This window comes from Entelurus aequoreus, linkage group LG10 (assembly GCF_033978785.1).
Source record: "Entelurus aequoreus isolate RoL-2023_Sb linkage group LG10, RoL_Eaeq_v1.1, whole genome shotgun sequence".
Taxonomy (NCBI): domain Eukaryota; kingdom Metazoa; phylum Chordata; class Actinopteri; order Syngnathiformes; family Syngnathidae; genus Entelurus; species Entelurus aequoreus.
This window is the reverse complement of record NC_084740.1, coordinates 75,333,177-75,349,073: the sequence shown is the minus strand read 5'-3', so window position 1 is coordinate 75,349,073 and position 15,897 is coordinate 75,333,177. Positions and strand designations below refer to the sequence as shown.

General features: G+C 39.6%; 1 protein-coding gene across 16 annotated transcripts in view; it reads right to left on the bottom strand.

The window, feature by feature from the left end:
- Positions 1–3,441: 3,441 nt before the first annotated feature.
- The window catches only part of caska (calcium/calmodulin-dependent serine protein kinase a), a 277,401-nt gene continuing 264,945 nt past the window's right edge, over positions 3,442–15,897 (bottom strand). For 6 of the 16 annotated variants that reach the window (XM_062061676.1, XM_062061680.1, XM_062061682.1 and 3 more), the window contains 7 exons: positions 15,826–15,897; positions 11,058–11,138; positions 9,128–9,208; positions 8,842–9,044; positions 8,699–8,782; positions 8,535–8,561; positions 3,443–4,350 (listed from right to left, as the gene is read on the bottom strand). The exon at positions 15,826–15,897 is cut by the window's right edge and continues 44 nt beyond it. In XM_062061676.1, the coding sequence (XP_061917660.1) occupies positions 4,174–4,350; positions 8,535–8,561; positions 8,699–8,782; positions 8,842–9,044; positions 9,128–9,208; positions 11,058–11,138; positions 15,826–15,897 (725 nt within the window). In that variant the 3' untranslated portion in view covers positions 3,443–4,173. Of the gene's footprint in view, positions 4,351–8,534; positions 8,562–8,698; positions 8,783–8,841; positions 9,045–9,127; positions 9,209–11,057; positions 11,139–15,825 lie in introns of all 16 variants that reach the window. The other 10 variants (XM_062061678.1, XM_062061689.1, XM_062061683.1 and 7 more) reach the window with 5 other exon arrangements.

The window sequence follows — 15,897 nt, the reverse complement described above, 5'->3', positions numbered from 1 at the left end:
TCATTTACTAACATTTTTCAAGTACAACACATTTTTATGTTTATTTGGCTGCTTTTAGGACTTTATTCTTGTAAAATCACCATTTTGTTCAGTTAATATAACATAATTCTCGTAAAAAATGTTTTTATTGTAATACTTTATTCTGGGAAAAAATGTGCAATTTAGATTTAATGATAAACGACAGGTTCCGTGTTTAAAATTGTTTTAAATGTTGGAGTAAATGAACCTTAATTCGGCTCATTTACTGGAGAAATTTTCAGTTCGTGTATAATTAATTTTTTTTTTTAAACATTCATCAATGGGGGAGGGCGGACCTACGTCACTTCCGCCTACCAATCCCCTAGCAACCGGGAATTCGTTGAAAACAAACCAGCTCACAGCGAACACAGCATTGACAGAAAAAGCATTTAACGAGCGTTGTGGCTTGGAAGTCGGCGTTAAATCCGTCATTTACGCATTTTTACTTATTCGCATATCGTGTGAAAAAACGAAAATGTATTATTTGCGTCAGACTCGTCTCAGTGAACTTTAAAGCTTCTCAGGCTTAGCTTAGCTTGCTAGTTAGCTTAGCCTGCGCGCTACTAAGAGAGTCGCGGAAGTTATCAAGTGTTAGTGTATAAAATATTGAGAGATTTGAGGGCTACATGTGTTGTTTAAATACAACTGTTCTTCGCCAGGTGTTCTTTGGCCGCCCTGGCTTACGTTTTCCTGGTGGTGTCCATCTTAACGCTGCCTTTGGTATCCTCTCATTGTCCGGTTTTCGAAAATAGCTAGCTAGGCTATAGACTATATAGTATATACCGCATGTTATTTTTGTACAACAACACCTTCAGCTGTCGAACGTTATAAGGTAAAAATTCAACAAGTACAACATTAGCACGGACGGTATAGCCAAGTTGTGGTTAAGAAGGTGGATTTTTGTTCCTTATATTTACCAGAAACTAAGTGATCCGAACACACGACCCGGGACTTTGGGGGACTCCAGTGAGAACCGTCCTCGTTTTCCCGGTGTAAAGCTGCGAGGCATTTGTCTCGTCTCTGTGGGCTTTTATCACGCTTTGGCAGAACAAAATACAACCTTTGTTTTCCCTGTTTCCAGTTATGGTTAGCACAACCAAAAACAACACAGTTTTTCGGCATTTTGGAGGCAGAATGACGGGTTTAACCAGCGTAGGTCGACAGGTTAAAGAGTAATGGCAACGGTTTGTTTTCAACGCCAGTCTCGTTGCTATGGCTCGAAGAACCCGTATGTAGCTCAGTTGCCCGGATGTCGGCCCTCACCCATACCGTAATATGAAGTTTGCATATCGTTACATTCCTACTACAAATTCTCAATTTTCGTTTACAATTCAAGATTTGATTCTCATCAAGTTCTGTTTTTTCCCTCCATATTCAGACGTCGTCCAGTTATAAAAAGGTGTCTGTACTTTCTCAATTTGTTAAGTCTTAATTTGACAAAAAACAAGTAAAAAATTAATTTTGCTAATCTGATCTCATTCTCAAACTCCACACATATTTCTTGTAATATTGCTTTATTGTAGGAATAATCCAGTTTCAAGTTTTTGTTAACGTAATGAAGATTTTAGGAAGAAAATGTACTGTATTCTAGTACAATGACCTCATATTGGTTCAGTCTTAAGACAATTTTAAGTATTTTAAACCTTTCTTTTTTTTGTTTTGCTAATATGACTGAAAGCCCAAATGTTTCTTTTGTTGTACAGGACTGTCTCAGAAAATTAGAATATTGTGATAAAGTTCTTTATTTTCTGTAATGCAATTTAAAAAAAAAAATTCATACATTCTGGATTCATTACACATCAACTGAAATATTGCAAGCCTTTTATTATTTTAATATTGCTGATTATGGCATACAGCTTAAGAAAACTCAAAAATCCTATCCCAAAAAAATTGAATATTTCCTCAGACCAAGTAAAAAAAAAAAAGATTTATAACAGCAAAACAAAATCAAACATTTGAAAATGTCAATTAATGCACTCAGTACTTGGTTGGGAATCCTTTTGCACGGATTACTGCACCAATGCGGCGTGGCATGGAGGCAATCAGCCTGTGGCATTGCTGAGGTGTTATGGATGCTTCAATAGCGGCCTTTAGCTCATTTGCATTATTGGGTCTGGTGTCTTTCAGCTTCTTATTCACAATACCCCACAAATTCTCTATGGGGTTCAGGTCAGGGGAGTTGGCAGGCCAATCGAGGACAGTAATGCCATGGTCAGTACACCAGTTACTGGTGGTTTTGGCACTGTGGGCAGGTGCCAGATCATGCTGGAAAATGAAATCATCTCCATAGAGCTTTTCAACAGATGGAAGCATGTAGTGCTCTAAAATCTCTAGAAGCGTCTGACTTGGGCTATGGAAAAGAAGCACTGTACAGTTGCACAGTGGTCCAGAGTCCTGTTTTCAGACGAAAGCAAGTTTTGTATTTCATTTGGAAGTCAAGGCGCTAAGAGTCTGGAGGAAGGCTGGAGAGGAGCAAAATCCAAGTTGCTTGAAATCCAGTGTGAAGTTCCCACAGTCGGCAATGGTTTGGGGAGCCATGTCAGCTGCTGGTGTTGGTCCACTGTGTTTCATCAAGTCCAGAGTCATTGCAGCTGTGTACCCAGAGATTTTAGAGCACTACATGCTTCCATCTGTTGAAAAGCTCTATGGAGATGATGATTTCATTTTCCAGCATGATACAGCAGTGCCAAAACCACCAGTAACTGGTGTACTGACCATGGCATTAATGTCCTCGATTGGCCTGCCAACTCCCCTGACCTGAACCCCATAGAGCGTTTGTGGGGTATTGTGAAGAAGAAGCTGAAAGACACCAGACCCAATAATGCAAATGAGCTAAAGGCCGCTATTGAAGCATCCATAACACCTCAGCAATGCCACAGGCTGATTGCCTCCATGCCACGCCGCATTGATGCAGTAATCCGTGCAAAAGGATTCCCAACCAAGTACTGAGTGCATTAATTGACATTTTCCAAATGTTTGATTTTGTTTTGCTGTTATAAATCTTTTTTTTTTTTACTTGGTCTGAGGAAATATTCAAATTTTTTGAGATAGGATTTTTGAGTTTTCTTAAGCTGTATGCCATAATCAGCAATATTAAAATAATAAAAGGCTTGCAATATTTCAGTTGATGTGTAATGAATCCAGAATGTATGACATTTTTGTTTTTTTAATTGCATTACAGAAAATAAAGAACTTTTATCACAATATTCTAATTTTCTGAGGCAGTCCTATATACATTTTTTGTATTTTACTCACTATATTCCAATTATATTCCTGTGCAAGTAACTTTTTCATATTACAAATGTATTGTCTATTTTCAGTTTCATTATTCAAACTATTGCAAAATGTATATTCCTCTTAAAATTTTAATCTTTTATTTTGTAGTAATATAATGTTCTATTCTGGTTATTATATCATTGTGTTGATACTTTTGCATTGTGGGCAACAACAAAAGAAAAAGCCACACTAAAGTTTGTTAGTCCAACACACAAAAGGAAGTATATTTTAAAAAAATGTTTATACTGAAAAGCTGCTTTCATCTTATCACACACACATTTGTGAGATGAGGTCACGTGACTTTTTTTTGTGCGACAAATGTCCGCATAGCGACAGGACATCCATCCCTGCGCTTCTACTTCCTTCATCTTCTTCCAAACAGCTGGAATATTTTTTTTCATTTTCTCTGAGCTTTTTACAGAAGAAAAAGGACACGAGGGTCTCGGAGCCCCCCCGAGCTTTGCCATAGAACTGGTCCACATGCAGGATGAAGTCCTCTTGTTCTTTGTACAAGTGTGGCGTAATAACGCCTGTATGGACGGGTTGAAGAGGCAGGAGGCGCTAGAGAGTCCGAGGATCAAGGAAAAGAATAAATACAAAAAGAGGTCATGTGACGTGAGCTACACATGAAAGCATGTTTGTGTGCTTTTTTTATTTGGATTTTTTTTTTGCAGGTCCACTGTGGTGTCCTCTCGATGATGATGAAGAAGAGTGGGCGGGGACACAGGACTGTCTCTTTAAAACATCTAGAAAAAAGGTGTGTCCTCTAGCTAGTAGACAGACAATATTCATTTTGGGGGAACAACACGTTGTCCGAGAAGAGGGGCGCGGTTAGGCGCAAGCTCGCCATTGGCCTGTCGGGTTGTGGGCGGGGCTCGATCAGTAGACCCAGGAGACGGGCACCCATTGGCTGCTGCTGCACACCAACTCCACCGCCTCCTCCAGGTGTCGGATGGTGTCGTCGATCTCGTTGTTGATGATGGTTTGGTCGAAGTAGTGAGCGTACGTCTTCTGCAGGATCTCAGACTCTTTCTGCAGCCGCTGGAGGGACTCGTCCTGCACGGGTCACAAGTCAGCTCTTATCGTCACAAAATCACTTTTTTTTTTTTTTTCAAGCAACTTCAACAGGAAATGGTTTGATGGCGCTAGCTGCAGGGGGAAATGTTGACAATGTTTGAAAGGCATAGCAGAAGATTTAAAGCGTTAACATTTTTTTTAGGGCTTTTTAAGAGCGCGTCCAACATTTGCTTTTTTGTGCCGTTCTTGAAACGAATCTAAAAAAAAAAGTTATTTGTAACATTTTATATTTATCACATGCAATTTACAACTTCTATTTATCACAATATTTTTTACATAAAACTATGATGCTTTTTCTGTAATATGAGGATTTAATTTACACCCTAGTTTGAAACTATCTATAGTCTCATATTCTTGTTTGAAACCCTATTCATAGTCCCATACCTAATGTGAAACCCTGTCCATAGTCCCAGTCCCTAGTTTGAAACCCTTTAGTCCCATACCCTATCCATATTCCCAGACCTAGTTTGAAACCCTTTAGTCCAATACCCTAGTTTGTAAACCTAACCATGGTCTATAAACTCCTGGTTTAAAACCCTAAACATAGTACCATACCTAGCTAGAAACCCTATCCATAGTCCCATACCCTTGTTCGAAACCCTAACCATGGTCTATAAACCCCTGGTTTAAAACCCTAAACATAGTCCCATACCTAGTTTGAAACCCTATCCAATAGTTCCATACCCTAGTTTGAAACTCATGGTTTAAAGCCCTGGTTTAAAACCCTAAACATAGTCCCACACCTTAGTTTGAAACCCTATCCATAGTCCCAAACCCTAGTTACCTTAACCATGGTCTAAACCCCTGATTTAAAACCCTAAACATAGTCCCACACCCTAGTTTGAAACTCTATCCATAGTCTCATATCCTAGTTTGTAACCTTATTCATAGTCCCATACCTAATGTGAAACCCTGTCCATAGTCCCAGTCCCTAGTTTGAAACTCTATGAATAGCCCAATACCCCAGTTTGAAACCCTAACCATAGTCCCATACCCTATCCATATTCCCGTACCCTAGTTTGAAACCCTAACCATGGTCTAAACCCCTGGTTTAAAACCTTAAACATAGGGCCACACCCAACTCTATTCATTGTCCCATACCTAGTTTACAGAATTTTGACCGGGATTGCAGTACCATTTCTGGCCACATTACTACCCTAGTTTTTTGTAATATTTTATATTTATCTCATGCAATTTACAACTTGTATTTATCACATTATTTTTTACATAATACTATGATGCTTTTTCTGTAATTTGTGGATTTAATTTACCTTTTGTGATGTAACCACTTTCCCTTTTTTTGTGCAAAACTCTAGATCAATCAATCAATCAATGTTTATTTATATAGACCTAAATCACAAGTGTCTCAAAGGGCTGCACAAGCCACAACGACATCCTCGGGCAAGGAAAAACTCACCCCAGAGGTGTCAAACTCATTTTAGCTCAGGCGCCGCGTGGAGGAAAATCTATTCCCGCGTGGGCCGGACAGGTAAAATCATGGCATGATAACTTAAAAATACAACCACAACCACTTCAGATTGTTTTCTTTGTTTTACTTCGGCCCAAAATAGAACAAGCGCATTTGGAAAATGTACATATCACAAATAATCCTCTCGACAAAACACTTCTATAGTAAGTTAAGTACCAATGATAGTCACACACACACTAGGTGTGGCGAAATTATTCTCTGTATTTTGACCCATCACCCTTGATCACCCCCTGGGAGGTGAGGGGAGCAGTGAGCAGCAGCGGTGGCCGCGCCCGGGAATCATTTTTGGTGATTTAACCCCCAATTCCAACCCTTGATGCTGAGTGCCAAGCAGGGAGGTAATGGCTCCCGTTTTTATAGTCTTTGGTATGACTCACGACCTACCCACCTCAGAGCGGACACTAACCACTAGGCCACTGAGTAAAACAAAGCAATTCAACTTCAAGTCACAGCCCATCTAGAATTGAACAAGAAACCCAAAATAAGCATCAATAAAAACTCTTCTGTGTATCAACTACCTCGTTTGTCATTTCCACTTATTAATCCTGTGCTAACTCAACCAACCTTACCAACTAATGTAGAAACTATTCAAGAGGGTTGAGTTACCGTACTCCCTCCCTGCCTTCTAGGCAAATTCCAGCAGCAGTGTACAAAATTGAGATCGAATTTAAAAAGTAAATAATGGGGGTATTAATGGAAACAGAATAGAAAAGTATTACTAGGGATGTCCGATAATGGCTTTTTGCCGATATCCGATATTGTCCAACTCTTTAATTACAGATACCGATATCAACCGATATATGCAGTCGTGGAATTAACACATTATTATGCCTAATTTGGACAACCAGGTATGGTGAAGATAAGGTACTTTTAAAAAAAAATAGTAAAATAAGATAAATAAATTAAAAACATTTTCTTGAATAAAAAAGAAAGTACAACAATATAAAAACAGTTACATAGAAACTAGTAATGAATGAAAATGAGTAAAATTAAGTGTTAAAGGTTAGTACTATTAATGGACCAGCAGCAAGCACAATCATGTGTGCTTACGGACTGTATCCCTTGCAGACTGTATTGATATATATTGATATATAATGTAGGAAGCAGAATATTAATAACAGAAAGAAACAACCCTTTTGTGTGAATGAGTGTAAATGGGGGAGGGAGGTTTTTTGGGTTGGTGCACTAATTGTAAGTGTATCTTGTGTTTTTTATGTTGATTTAAAAAAAACAAAAAACGATACCGATAACAAAAAAAACGATACCGATAATTTCCGATATTACATTTTAACGCCTATATCGGCCGATAATATCGGCAGGCCGATATTATCGGAGATCTCTAAGTATTACAATAAGAATAAAAATAAAAAGCAACAATGAGAATAAAAGTATAACAGTAAAATAAGAATATAACAAGAGAAACTAGGCAGTGTTATGAAAAAGTATTGCACTGTTATTGTTTTGAGGCATGTTAAAAAAAATAATGCACTTTGTGACTTCAATAATAAATATGGCAGTGCCATGTTGGCATTTTTTTCCATAACTTGAGTTGATTTATTTTGGAAAACCTTGTTACATTGTTTAATGCATCCAGCGGGGCATCACAACAAAATTAGGCATAACAATTAGAGATATTATCGGCCGATATATGCGTTAAAATGTAATATCGGAAATTATCGGTATCGTTTTTTTTATTATCGGTATCGTTTTTTATTTATTTATTTTTTTAAATTTTTTTTTATTTTTATTAAATCAACATAAAAAACACAAGATACACTTACAATTAGTGCACCAACCCAAAAAACCTCCCTCCCCCATTTACACTCATTCACACAAAAGGGTTGTTTCTTTCTGTTATTAATATTCTGCTTCCTACATTATATATCAATATATATCAATACAGTCTGCAAGGGATACAGTCCGTAAGCACACATGATTGTGCGTGCTGCTGGTCCACTAATAGTACTAACCTTTAACACTTAATTTTACTCATTTTCATTCATTACTAGTTTCTATGTAACTGTTTTTATATTGTTGTACTTTCTTTTTTATTCAAGAAAATGTTTTTAATTTATTTATCTTATTTTATTTTATTAATTTTTTAAAAAAAGCACCTTATCTTCACCATACCTGGTTGTCCAAATTAGGCATAATAATGTGTTAATTCCACGACTGCATATATCGGTTGATATCAGTATCGGTAATTAAAGAGTTGGACAGTATCGGAATATCGGCAAAAAGCCATTTTCGGACATCCCTAATAATAATGTGTTAATTCCACCACTGTATATATCGGTTGATATCGGAATCGGTAATTAAGAGTTGGACAATATCGGAATATCGGTAAAAAGCCATTATCGGACATCTCTAATTTTTACTGATTATTTTTCTAGCAATATTCACATTTTATTTTGGTAAAACGTTCCTAAATTTTCCACCTTTTACAACTATTACATTTTTTTTAAATCCCTGTAAAAATGTCGTCATTTTCATAGAAGATAAATTATTTTCCGTGCAACTTCTTGACTTGATGGCCAATTCCGTGGTAAATGTTTGACCATGCCTTGGCGCTGATTGCTCAGACTTGTGTGACACCACAGACTCAGCAGAGGAGGGGGAAAAAGGACACACAGGTGGACAAGGACGGGCTTAACGACTAGCGGGCGTTACTCACAGGCAGCGTGCGACACCACCTTGGCGTCTGAAGGGGGCGCCAAAGAAAGGCATGCATTGTGCAGAGATAAAGCAGGAAATGAAAGATGGCGGCATGCACGTGGACGCACGGCCATGCTGGCTGGAGGACGCCGACATGCCCGCCGTCCTAACGAATGTGTGTACCTCATCGATGCCCGGCGTGATGGTTGGCGCGGCGATGAAGACGACGTAGGGGGCGAACTCCGCTGTGCGAAGGACCTTCAGCGCCTGGTGGACACAAGATGTTACTGCAACACCCACACACACACGCACACACGCACACACACCTGAGGTTCCACGTCCAGGATGGCGACCAGGCCCTGCTGGTGGATCTTGCGAATGGTCTCCAGCCGCGTGCCGTACATGGCGTCCTCGTGGCTGCCGTACTCCAGGTACTCGTTGTTGCTGATGTCCTGCATCATCTGGTCGTGAGACACAAAGTAGTAATTCTTGCCGTTCTCCTCGTCCTTCTTCGGGGGTCTGGTCGTGTCTGCGGGACACAAAGGGACAAACAAGACCCTGGTCACATCTGGCACCGCTTCCTGCCAGTTGGCGGTGGTGAGCCGAGCTTACGTGGGATGGGGTAAGCGAATCTGTCAGAATGTTTGGTGATGAGCGTGTTCTTGATGTGTCTTCTGCCCACGCCATGAGCTCCTGGAACAACACACGCTTAGAATGACCTCACTTCAACACACACCCTGACCACGAGGCCTTTGAAACCTTGACTCTAATTTGAAACCCTCGTTTCAATCCCTAACCATAGTTTAAAACCTGAGTTTGAATCCCTAACCATAGTTTAAAACCCTCGTTTGAATCCCTAACCATAGTTTAAAACCTGAGTTTGAATCCCTAACCATAGTTTAAAACCCTCGTTTTAATCCCTAACCATAGTTTGAAACCTGAGTTTGAATCCCTAGCCATAGTTTAAAACCTGAGTTTGAATCCCTAACCATAGTTTAAAACCTGAGTTTGAATTCCACACCATAGTTTAAAACCTGAGTTTGAATCCCTAACCATAGTTTAAAACCTGAGTTTGAATCCCTAACCATAGTTTAAAACCTGAGTTTGAATCCCTAACCATAGTTTAAAACCTAAATTTGAAACTCTAACCATTGTCTAAAACCCTAGTCTTGAAACCTTAGTTTGAAACCCTAACCCAATTAACTAACCATGATCGAAACCCTGGTTTAAACCCCTAAACATAGTCTCACACCCTGGTTTGAAACCCTATGTATAGTCCCATAGCCTAGTTTGAAACCCTAACCATGGCCTATAAACCCCTGGTTTAAAACCCTATGTATAGTCCCATAGCCTAGTTTGAAACCCTAACCATGGACCATAAACCCCTGGTTTAAAACCCTATCCATAGTCCCATACCCTTGCTTGAAACCCGAACCATGCTCTATAAACCCCTGGTTTAAAACCCTAAACATAGTCCCACACCCTAGTTTGAAAGTCTATCCATAGTCTCATATCCTAGTTTGAAACCCTATTCATAGTCCCATACCTAGTGTGAAACCTTGTCCAAAGTCCCAGTCCCTCTCTATGCATAGCCCAATACCCCAGTTTGAAACCCTAACCATAGTCCCATACCCTATCATTATTTCCAGTCCTAGTTTGAAACCCTTTAGTCCCATACCCTAGTTTGTAAACCTAACCATGGTCTATAAACCCTTTGTTTAAAACCCTAAACATAGTACCATACCTAGGTAGAAACCCTATCCATAGTCCCATACCCTTGTTTGAAACCGTAACCATGGTCTATAACCCCTGGTTTAAAACCCTAAACATAGTCCCATACCTAGTTTGAAACCCTATCCATAGTTCCATACCCTAGTTTGAAACCCATGGTCTAAAGCCCTGGTTTAAAACCCTAAACATAGTCCCACAACTTAGTTTGAAACCCGATCCATAGTCCCATACCCTAGTTACATTAACCGTGGTCTAAACCCCTGATTTAAAACCCTAAACATAGTCCCACTCCCTAGTTTGAAACTCTATCCATAGTCTCATATCCTAGTTTGAAACCCTATCCATAGTCCCATACCTAATGTGAAACCCTGTCTATAGTCCCAGTCCCTAGTTTGAAACTCTATGCATAGCCCAATACCCCAGTTTGAAACCCTAACCATAGTCCCATACCCTATCCATATTCCCATACCCTAGTTGGAAACCCTAACCATGGTCTAAACCCCTGGTTTAAACCTTTAAACATAGGGCCACACCCAACTCTACTCATTGTCCCATACCTAGTTTACAGAATTTTGACCCTGATTGCAGTACCATTTCTGGCCACATTACTACCCTACTATCTATAGTCCGGTACCCCAGCTGGAGACCCTAGCCATAGTCTCATACCAGAGTTTGAAACCCCAATCATATTTTAAAACCCGAAGTTTACTTTGAAATGACATTTTAAAACCCTAAGCCTAGTTTGAAAGGCTTTAAATGAAGTCTTTTAGGGTTTCAGACTAGTCGAGCAGCACAAACATGAAGTTCTCACCTAACAAAACGAGCGTTTTCCTCTTGAAGGCGGGCAGCTTCACCACTTCTTCGTAGGTGACCAGATCTAGTTGGTCAAACACTGGAGGGGCGGCAAACAGGAAGTGTGAGGCAAACAGGAAGTGTCGCTTGTAAAACTGAAGCGGTTTCCTTAGCAACGACCTGACTGGGATGAAGCTCATGCAATGTGATGAAAATAAACACCGCAAAAACAAAAACAAGTTTCATATTTTGAATCATGACATGCTGCATTCGAGAAAACTGGGAAATTGGAAATATTGCAGTGGATCTCGAAGCGTAAAAAAATATATTTAAAAACAATACCAGCAGGGATTAAAATAGTAGATCAAATAAAAATAAAAAATTTTCTTAAAAATGATTAAAATTATGACATTTGAATGATTAAAAAAAATCATATACTTTTTTTTCCCACATTTTACAAAAATTCCAAAAACACAATAGTAGCTATTAAACCATTATAATACATTACTTTCCAAATTTTCCAGACTTTTTTTTTTTTTAAATGAGTAACATGGTTAAAAATCTAAATAAAAATCCTCAAATACAAAATAACATGCACACACACACACAAATAGTCAAAAAACTAGTATAGTATAACATTTTAATTTTAAAACTAAAAAATACTGTTAAGGAATGTAAATAGAAATATAGAAATAAAAATACCTGATAGCCATTAAAAATAAACTTGTATTACTAATTTCGTAAAAATAGTTTTGACTGTCTGCCAACCAACGTCAGCGAGATTGTTAAGTCTATTACGTCACTTTTTAATTAGAGGGCTGATATTTCTGACTTTCCAGTTTTGTGGAATGCATCATCCTGCAACACGAGCGCTCCTTCATGTGACATTTTAAATAGTTGTCTAACCCTAGCCTGACACTGCATCATACTGTACTCTATCACTGTATCGTATCATATTCTATCATACTGTACTGTATCACTTAATGTATTATACTGTATCACACTGTACTGTATCATGTCTGCCATGTTTGCCTCTATTTACGGTAGTTTCAAAAGGTATAATATCTCACAAAAGTCTAGCGACACACAAACACATACATAGGGGTTTAGAAAGATGTAACCTGCAGTGGCTTTTCAAAATAAAAGCCAGAGAAGAATGTAAAGAGTGGCGTCACCGTGGTTACTTACATACACAAGGTCGTTCAGTAGGAGCAAGCAAAAGAGATGAACAGAAGGGTTACAACAGCAGATTACACACACACACACACACACACACACACACACACACACACACACACACACACACACACACACACACACACACACACACACACACACACACACACACAGCACATACAGTATGTACAAAAATCATGCGCTAATATTCAGGATTTATGCAGATCCCAAATACACATCAGCATGTACCAATAGGTAAGAAAAGTTGGTTTTGCATAATATTGCGAAACAAAACGCCAGATAATGTCTGCTAATAGGTGCCATTTTGGAGTCCTTAAACACACCATAATAACACCCGTAAGTTGAAGCACAGTACGCCTGACTATGGTAGCCGTAATGCTCCGACAATCCACCAAGCGGTGCGGCTTCATTGCTTACCAAAGTCGTACTAAAACATTTTTGACAGATTTCTGAGCGCCATGTGTAACGTTCTATATTCCCGATGAAACATCAAAGTGTTGGTGTTGCTTGCTAACCTGTGCTGTACTTGCTAGCATCATTTATTACACACGTGGCTCACCTTCTCGCAATCTTTGTCCTAACGGTAGTTTTTACCACCTCCATAGCGAGTCTACTGACAGATATAAGTAAGAACTTTACACTACTTTATATAAAAAAATGACAACAGCGGAGGATGAATGTCCCATAACAAGAGGGTAGAGAAAAATGAAATTATTGACTATGGCGCGGACTACAATGGCGGACGCGCGCTAATATTCAGGACTTATGCAGACCCCAAATACACATCAGCATGTACCAATAGGTAAGAAAAGTTGGTTTTGCATAATATTGTGAAACAAAACGCCAGATAATGTCTGCTAATAAGTGCCGTTTTGGAGTCCTAAAACACACCCGTATGTTGAAGCACAGTACGCCTGACTATGGTAGCCGTAATGCTCCGACAATCCACCAAGCGGTGCGGCTTCATAGCTTACCAAAGTCGTACTAAAACATTTTTGACAGATTTCTGAGCGCCATGTGTAACGTTCTATATTCCCGATGAAACATCAAAGTGTTGGTGTTGCTTGCTAACCTGTGCTGTACTTGCTAGCATCATTTATTACACACATGGCTCACCTTCTCGCAATCTTTGTCCTAACGGTAGTTTGTACCACCTCCATAGCGAGTCTACTGACATATATAAGTAAGAACTTTACACTACTTTATATAAAAAAATGACAACAGCGGAGGATGAATGTCCCATAACAAGAGGGTAGAGAAAAATGAAATGATTGACTATGGCGCGGACTACAATGGCGGACGCGCGCTAATATTCAGGACTTATGCAGATCCCAAATACACATCAACATGTACCAATAGGTAAGAAAAGTTGATTTTGCATAATATTGCGAAACAAACGCCAGATAGTACGTCTGCTAATAGGTGCCATTTTGGAGTCCTAAAACACACCCGTATGTTGAAGCACAGTACGCCTGACTATGGTAGCCGTAACGCTCTGACAATCCACCAAGCGGTGCGGCTTCATAGCTTACCAAAGTCGTACTAAAACATTTTGACAGATTTCTGAGCGCCATGTGTAACGTTCTATATTCCTGATAAAACATCAAAGTGTTGGTGTTGCTTGCTAACCTGTGCTGTACTTGCTAGCATCATTTATTACACACGTGGCTCACCTTCTCGCAATCTTTGTCCTAACGGTAGTTTTTACCACCTCCACAGCGAGTCTACTGACAGATATAAGTAAGAACTTTACACTACTTTATATAAAAAAATGACAACAGCGGAGGATGAATGTCCCATAACAAGAGGGGAGAGAAAAGGGAAATTATTGACTATGGCGCGGACTACAATGGCGGACGCGCGCTAATATTCAGGACTTATGCAGATCCCAAATACACATCAGCATGTACCAATAGGTAAGAAAAGTTGGTTTTGCATAATATTGCGAAACAAAACGCCAGATAATATGTCTGCTAATAGGTGCCGTTTTGGAGTCCTTAAACACACCCATTTGTTGAAGCACACTACGCCTGACTATGGTAGCCGTAATGCTCCGACAATCCACCAAGCGGTGCGGCTTCATTGCTTACCAAAGTCGTACTAAAACATTTTTGACAGATTTCTAAGCGCCGTGTGTAACGTTCTATATTCCCAATGAAACATCAAAGTGTTGGTGTTGCTTGCTAACCTGTGCTGTACTTGCTAGCATCATTTATTACACACGTGGCTCACCTTCTTGCAATCTTTGTCCTAACGGTAGTTTTTACCACCTCCATAGCGAGTCTACTGACAGATATAAGTAAGAACTTTACACTACTTTATATAAAAAAATGACAACAGCGGAGGATGAATGTCTCATAACAAGAGGGGAGAGAAAAAGGAAATTATTGACTATGGCGCGGACTACAATGGCGGACGCGCGCTAATATTCAGGACTTATGCAGACCCCAAATACACATCAGCATGTACCAATAGGTAAGAAAAGTTGGTTTTGCATAATATTGCGAAACAAAACGCCAGATAATGTCTGCTAATAGGTGCAGTTTTGGAGTCCTTAAACACACCCGTATGTTGAAGCACAGTACGCCTGACTATGGTAGCCGTAATGCTCCGACAATCCACCAAGCGGTGCGGCTTCATTGCTTACCAAAGTCGTACTAAAACATTTTTGACAGATTTCTGAGCGCCGTGTGTAACGTTCTATATTCCTGATAAAACATCAAAGTGTTGGTGTTGCTTGCTAACCTGTGCTGTACTTGCTAGCATCATTTATTACACACGTGGCTGACCTTCTCGCAATCTTTGTCCTAACGGTAATTTTTATCACCTCCATAGCGAGCTTACTGACAGATATAAGTAAGAACTTTACAGTAATTTATATAAAAAAATGACAACAGCGGAGGATGAATGTCTCATAACAAGAGGGTAGAGAAAAAGGAAATTATTGACTATGGCGCGGACTACAATGGCGGACGCGCGCTAATATTCAGGACTTATGCAGATCCCAAATACACATCAGCATGTACCAATAGGTAAGAAAAGTTGGTTTTGCATAATATTGCGAAACAAAACGCCAGATAATGTTAAAGTTAAAGTTAAAGTACCAATGATTGTCACACACACACACACACTAGGTGTGGTGAAATTTGTCCTCTGCATTTGACCCATCCCCTTGGGGAGCAGTGGGCAGCAGCGGCGCCGCGCCCGGGAATCATTTTGGTGATTTAACCCCCAATTCCAACCCTTGATGCTGAGTGCGAAGCAGGGAGGTAATGGGTCCCATTTTTATAGTCTTTGGTATCTGCTAATAGGTGCCGTTTTGGAGTCCTTAAACACACCCATATGTTGAAGCACACTACGCCTGACTATGGTAGCCGTAGTCGTACTAAAACATTTTTGACAGATTTCTGAGCGACGTGTGTAACGTTCTATATTCCCGATAAAACATCAAAGTGTTGGTGTTGCTTCCTAACCTGTTCCTGTACTTGCTAGCGTCATTTATTACACACTTGTCAACTTGCAGTCCACACCTATCATTACGCCTTGTACAACATAAAATTGGCAACATGTCTAGATGTGCTGGTGCGTACCTGCGTTGTGCTTTGCCAAATACTTGTCCTTGTACTGCTTCTTCTTCTTGCCAAACCAAGTGCAGCTGGCCT